At 35.5% G+C, this 7,299-nt stretch overlaps 1 protein-coding gene across 1 annotated transcript in view; it reads left to right on the top strand.

Moving 5' to 3' along the window:
• Positions 1–7,047, top strand: part of LOC131596892 (uncharacterized) — a 26,849-nt gene extending 19,802 nt beyond the window's left edge. The window contains exon 2 of the mRNA XM_058869629.1: positions 6,322–7,047. Coding sequence (XP_058725612.1) covers positions 6,322–7,047 — 726 coding nt within the window. The remainder of the gene's footprint in view (positions 1–6,321) is intronic.
• Positions 7,048–7,299: the final 252 nt, after the last annotated feature.

Here is a 7,299-nt window from a genome sequence, read left to right as displayed (position 1 = left end):
ATTATGAAAATAATTATACAAATAATTAAAACTTAAAAAGAAAATTATTCAAAATATGTACAAAATTAGTTTATAATATATAAACAATATTTAACACAAAGAACAATTTTTTTATGATTTTTTGATTGGTTAGAATAATTAAAAAGCCAATATATAGATATATACTAATTAATTATGCAAAATATTGAAATTATGAAGAAAAATAAAATATTTTTATTTCATAAAATAGTATATTATTTTAGAAGTATAAAAATATTTTTTGTGTATTTTTTGGATTTTTAAAACTATTTTTAATTAATTTAACAAAGAAATTAAAATAAAATAGAAAATAAAATAGAAAATAAAAGGATACTGATCCTGTATGGAAATTAAGTGAGGGAGTATGATATGCGTGCGTGTTCTGAGGCGTTGGATGAGTTGATGGATGGATCAGAAGGCCCAGATGGTGAGGGACCATAGCACGTGGAACACCTGCAAAACACTGAATTCCAAGTCAGTTTAAAAAACACGCGCGCGCCTCCCAGCGAATCAGAGGGCGCCACGCATCATCTTCAACCTTCAGATGGGTTTTTACACCGTTCATTTGCAGGTGGTGTAAAAAACCCAATCTTTTACACCTGGTAATAATAGCGAATACAAGCAAACGTGAGTATAAATTTGGCGCGATGGTATGGTTGAGTTCGTATTGTTCATGCGAACTCAATGGTACTATTCAGAACCTGTAATTTTGCCTAATTTAGAAAACCCTAATTTTGGGATGAAGAACCCTAAAATGGTGGTTTCGTGTATACGCATCTAAAACTTAATTAAAGCTCCAGAAATGATCTACACCTCAAACCAAACTCAATAGTATGTCTACATCTTGTTAAACATGTGTGAATAGCCAGATACGAATTAATTTTAGTTTGAACAACTTTTGACCTGTGTAGCTCGATTCAGTGAGTTTCAAGGCTTGTAATTGATTGAGATAGTTTCAGTGATGTTCAAGGAAGGTGTATGAATGCTTAGTTTGTATTGAAATGAGCAGAAATTACAAATTCGAATTTGAGTTTTCTTTGAATTTTTTCAAGTGATTACAAAGGTGTTATGCTTAGCTTTGCTTCTGAACTCGTCCCCCTTTTGTTGCTGAACTAAGATAGCTTATTTATAAGCCATGTGTGCTTAGAATTGAAGCTAATATGTAGCTAGTTGCCTTTGTTGAAATCTTGCATTTTTTAATATTAAAAAAGCTTGAATTCTTGACCAAGTCACCTTGCCTTCAATGCACCTGCCTTGCCCTTTACTTCTCTGCAGAAAGATGAAGATTCTTTGGGGTGAGTCATGCTTGATTTGTAAGCTACCATTTATCCATGCATTTTCCTTTTAATTTTAATCTTAAAGTAAGATAAAATCATGCAAAAATGGATAAAAAAAGGTATGGGCTTAGTCTTGGTCGTGGGAGGCCCATATCATCATGGAAATGATGTTTGAATGCTGAAAACTTGGCCCCATTTGGAAAAAATGCCATTTTGAACAATGTTGATTTCATGTATTTTCCCAAAATTTAGCCAACTTCAACAAGGTGTAAATCCTTCAATTTTTGTCATATGAAGGAGATCTTGCAATTTTTGGAAACCTCAAAGAGTCCTCTAACCAATGCCTTTGGTCTCATGTCAAAATGATTTTTGAAGCTCCTTGTGTGTCCTTTTGAAAAAAGTGTCTTTTTGTTGACTTTGAAAATGACCTGTAATGTCTTTGATCATATTTTTCAAATGGTGAATCCAATGACCATGGGATCAATGGCATTTGAAAGATAATTGAATTTCCTTCAAAACAAGCTTTGGTTTGAATTTTTTGGATGAAGGATGAGAGAGTTATGATCAGTCAAAGTTGAGTTGACTTTTCAGGCAAAAACCCTAATTTTGAATCTTAGGGTTTTGTTGATTTTTGATCTTTCCTTGATGAATTATGATCATCCAATGATCAAATGATGAATCCTTTGACAAAATATGGACTTTGACAAAAAATTTCATTTTTGACTGTCTGTTGACTTTTTTGGTCAAACGGGTCGTCTGTTGACTGTTTGAGCTGCTGACGGTGCGTCTGAGTGAATTGAAGTTTGAAAATTTGTATGATGGTACTTTGAGATATATGGATGTGTATGAAATCCATTTGAGCTCTCAAAAACTTGTTTCTCCTGTAAAAACAAGAAAACCCTAGTCAGGGACTGTTTATGTAGGAGACAGTTAAGCGTACCTGATTTTTGTGCAGTGTTGAGTCTCTGCTAATCGCGTGATATTCAGAGGACTTCTAGAACAAAAATCTTGGAATTTTGAATTGTGAAAGATTGATTTGATTGATGGTACAAAACACTGAGAATTGTACTGCCAGCAGTTTGGCTGTCAACTGACTGTTCAGGTATTGATGTAGCAGTTAGAGTGAAAAATCAACAATCAAAGTTAATTTTCTTTTTTGTTGTTTTTTTGTTTTTGTTTTATGTGAAAAATGAAAGTTTATTTACATGACTTGTTAGAAAAACACAGACATAATAAATAACTAATATTTACGGTATGCGGGCAAAATTACCGATAATAACCCTGAAAATCATTTAATGCACAGAAATAGGAATATTTGACTGGCAGAAAACACACAAAATATTATCTTAGTAATTAAGCAATATTATGACAAATAGTACAACATTTAATACTGACAGTACAAATATCACATACTATATTGAAAAGTACGACGAATAAACGGTACATTTAAGAAATAAGAAATACGGCAAATTTTAAGAATGACGATTAATGACCCATGCTATGAACAATAACATGTAGATGATTGGGAGTGCAACCATTGCAGGTCCACACTCTTCAGGACTATGCAGGCAGAAGAAAGTCATTATCACCGTAGCAATGGTGATGACTGTAAGAAACAGTGTCTCTATCCTCTTTGCCATTCTTGTCAGGGAAGAAGAGAAAATAGATATGAGATAGGAATTTGAAAGATGAGTTGGAATTTGATGTGAGATTTTATGGAAGAAAATGAGAGGTATTTATAGAATGGAAAGAAAGAAAGAGACGTTGGGGAATGATGTGATTCCGTACAAAAGGAAAATTTGAGTGGAAGTAAGATTTGAAAGAAAGTGTATGATAGTGTTGGAAAAAAGAGAGATTTGATTTTTGAAAAAGAGATTTGAAAAGATTTTTGCAAATAATGGAATATAGTACAAAAATTAGTGGGAAACAAAAGATAATAATAATCTACTTGTTACCAGTACAGTCTGAGTTTCCTGATTCTGCGCCTGCAAAAAGATTTAACTCTGTACCAATTGTGTCAGTACCATTTATCTGTAAATAAATAAATAGCATGTGTGAAGTAATACACAGTATTTGGTGTTTGCGTAAGAATAAATTCAACTGCAAGCCAAATTACTGTATAAGAAAAATTCTAAAAACTAAGTATTTCATATGTCAGGATATTTGTTGAAATAAAAATCCATGATTATATGAGACCCTTAATTTTCAGATTGGAGTTTTCTTGAAAAATATGTGGGCAAATTTTGGGGTATAACACTTGTGTTTTGGTGTTAGTCGATGAGTGCATTGTATGGGCATTGCATCTCGTTGTCGTTGTTGTGTTTTGGTTGTTTTGCTTTTAGCTAGAGTAATTCGTTGTTTGGCGCTGATTGTGTCGTTGCTTTCGTGGCTTGATAGTTGGTTAGTCGGAGGCAAGGGCGTATCCAAGTTTGTTTGTGTTTGGGATATTTCCGAGGACGGAAATCTTCTAAGTGGGGGAGAGTTGTAACGCCCGGAAAATAAGTATATACTTGATTTGGACGTTTGTGACGTTTATTGGAATTGTACCGTTTTTGGAGTTGTTTCAGTCGGTATTAGTTCGGGATGGCGGACTAATATTTAATTGAAGGTTTTCATATTTTTGGTACCGGAAATATTATTAAGGTAATATTCCGCGTTTTGGGGCGTTTGAACGATATTTGAGCGTAAGGGCATTTTGGTCATTTCCGCGGGATAGATATTTTCTTTATAAGAAAGAAATATTGTGAGAAGGGAAAGGGATGGAAAGAAAGAAGAGAAAGAAAGAGAAGAGAGAAAGGAGAAGAAGGAAAAGAGGAGGAAAAGTGGAGATTGATGGATTCTCAACCGAATCGATTGCCGATCGTCACAATAGCAAGGTAAGGGGGTGAATCTAATTTATCTTGGATGTATGATTCTTATAGTCTTGTTCTTGTTCTTGTTCTTCTTGTTCCAATTTCCACAATTTTCTTGTGTGATCTTTGTTTGATCTAAGTTTGTTTGAGAATGATTGTATGATGAATAAATGATATCCTTGTTGTGTTGTGGTGATTGATCATGTTTGTTTTCCTTTTCTATGGCTTGATTGAGTTTGTATAAAAAGTTAGGTTTTGAGATAGATTGATGAATCAACCATGAAAAGTTTGATGTTAGGTTGTTTCTATGGTTTGTATGTGTTGTATTAGTGTTATAATGATGTTTGGGAGTGGTTTTAGTGGGTATAAGGGGCTTGGAACAGTTCTGGTGCGTTCTGGTTTTTTCTGGGTTTACGCAGGTCCGCTGAGCGGAGGTGGGTCCGCTGAGCGGAGGTTCTGTTGCAGAAATTTCTCTGCGAAGGTCCGCTGAGCGGAGCTGAAGCGGATGACAGCTTTTTCTGTTTTTCCAAAACTTTGAAACTTCGTAACTCTTGAACCGTAACTCCGATTTTGTCGCCGTTCGAAGCGTTGGAAAGCTAACGCAATAACCTATATTATTATCTAATTAAATGATTCATAGGATGTAGTATCCCATTATTTTTATTAGGATCAAGTGATGAGTTGTGTAGTATGTTCAATTATCCAAACTTTGAAACCTTGTAACTTTTGATCCTTAGCTCCGTTTCGTACGCCGTTCGAAGTGTTAGGAAGCTAGTTGGATGTTCTATATGATAGTATAGGCTTGGTTAGCTTGTTATTAATTGGTTATGAGGTGTTGTTGATGAAAACACATAATTGTTTATATGTGCGATATGATTGGTAAATAATCATAGTGCTTGGTTGTAATTGATAATGATGTGTTGTGTGAATGTTATCGTAATGGTACGAGGTATGTGATTAGTTGTCGATAACATGAGATCATGTTCATATGTGTTATTTATTGATGAAGTTGTGGGCCGATGGCCAATATTAATTTGATGTGTATAAGTGTGTTATACGTTCATCTATGCCGATGTGGCCAGTATGTTTGAACGGTGAATGTGTGCTGTGTGCTTATTAATGCCTGTGTGGTAATTATGGTGTGATGTAATTGATAACGATGTTATTAATTGGTGATGTATCCTTTTGGATAGAATATAAACGGTGTAACGTGGGTATGTGACCGTGTTATATTGTTGATGATGTTGTTGTCGTGTAATAGAGTCATATATTTGCACAGCATAACATTTCATTACGTTAATGGCGGAATGCTATTAGCAGGTGGCCTGAATTGGCAATTATTACCAGTGGGGGCTTAATGCTCGGTAAAAAGGTGTATTTGCCCGAGTGGCAAGAGGTCATCAGTGGGGGCTAAATGCTCGATGACGTTTAGTCGTAGCTTGATGCTCGACAAAGGTGTATTTTCCTGAGGGAAAGAAGTCCCAGCATAATGCTCGGCAAAGGTGTATTTGTCATAATGACAAGGGGAGTTTTACTCCGGATTTGGTACCACATGCATATGCATAGTCGAGTCTCATTCATCATTGTCTATCTGTATAATTTATGTTAGCATTCATGTGTCACATTACTTATATATTGATTGTGGTTGAATGAGTGGATTACTTTGTTGTATGATTCTTGATGATACTTGTTGGCATTACTATAATTGTCATGCTTTCATTATGAATTATATTCTCACCCTTCTGCTGATTTGATGCTTGAGTGGCATCCTGCAGATTAGCCGCTTTGGAAGTCTTTTGGAAGAGGTAGTTCTCCAGTTGGTCTTGTCGGTCGCTCTGATATGTAACACTGGGTAGTCGGGAGTCTGTTGTTATTTATTTGTATATGACTCTTTTGAACATGTATATGTGATAACGTGCCATTGTATATTGTAAACACTTTATTTTGGAAAACTCCTCTTTGAGAGTGAGAGCTATACGTATATATATATATATATATATGTTCATATCTTCCGTGTGTTATGTATCATGTTATTGGCAGGTGTGTAAGCTTTTGACATCGGTGATGTCCGTTTGTTTTCAAGGTGTTTGTTTGGTTACTTAGTGTAACATCCTAATTGTGTTGTATGAAATTTTAAATACTCTGATATTTTCTTGCCTAAATGCTTTGGGTAGAATTGGGGTGTTACACTCATCAACGCGGTTCTAAACGCTATTCCTACTTTCTCTATCTCTTTTTATAAAGCTCCGAAGAAGATCATTCAAGAGATAAGAGAGATTCAAAGCAATTTTTTGTGGAGTGGTGACACGAATAAAAGAAGTATACATTGGGTGAGGTGGGAGATTGTGTACAAACCAAAGGATAAAGGAGAATTGGGGGTTAGGGATGTAAGAGAGACAAATAGGGCGCTCCTTCTTAAATGGAAATGGCGAATTCTTACGGAGAAAGATGCAATATGGAGGATATTCATTGATTTGAGGTATCTCAATCCCAAAATCAAGGCGCAAGCAAACAACGGAGATATCATTATTCAAGGCGATTCCATATGGTGGAGGGATGTCATGAAAAATAATGTGAAAATGGGAGGTTTAGAGGAAGGCTTTTCTAGTTGTGTCAACTGTCTCTTAAAGAATGGTAAAAACATTCATTTCTGGGATAGTATTTGGTTGGGAAATCAAACAATTCGTGAATCTTTTTCACGTTTGTCTGATTTATCAACCAAAAAACTGTCATCGGTAGCGGAGATTTATCACGCACAGGATGAAGAAGCTTCCGGGTCTGAGAACAGCTTTTTCGGCCAGAATTCTTCCACTGTACAAGGGCCGGTACAGACCATGGCAGCAACAAGACGGGATTCGGTTCAGCAACAGTGGCGGAAGACGTTTTCGTTTGGAACTTGAATCCTAATGGAGATTTCACGGTTTCTAGTGTCTCTTTGCTGGTGGAGGAATCTAAAGAACCTGCTTGGACTTTATCTATTGTTGGCTGGATGAAAGTTATATGGTCCTTAAAAATACCAATTAGAATACAGGTTTTTTCATGGAGGTTCATGGCTGAAAAACTTCCTCTAAAAGACCTGTTGATCAAAAGGGGAGTCTCAAATATTACTTTGGTTAACTGTTTATTTTGCGAGGTACATCCGGAGAATCAGA

Source organism: Vicia villosa, linkage group LG1 (genome assembly GCF_029867415.1).
Source record: "Vicia villosa cultivar HV-30 ecotype Madison, WI linkage group LG1, Vvil1.0, whole genome shotgun sequence".
Taxonomy (NCBI): Eukaryota; Viridiplantae; Streptophyta; class Magnoliopsida; order Fabales; family Fabaceae; genus Vicia; species Vicia villosa.
Note: the sequence above shows the minus strand (reverse complement) of the source record. Positions and strands in the feature narration are given on the sequence as shown.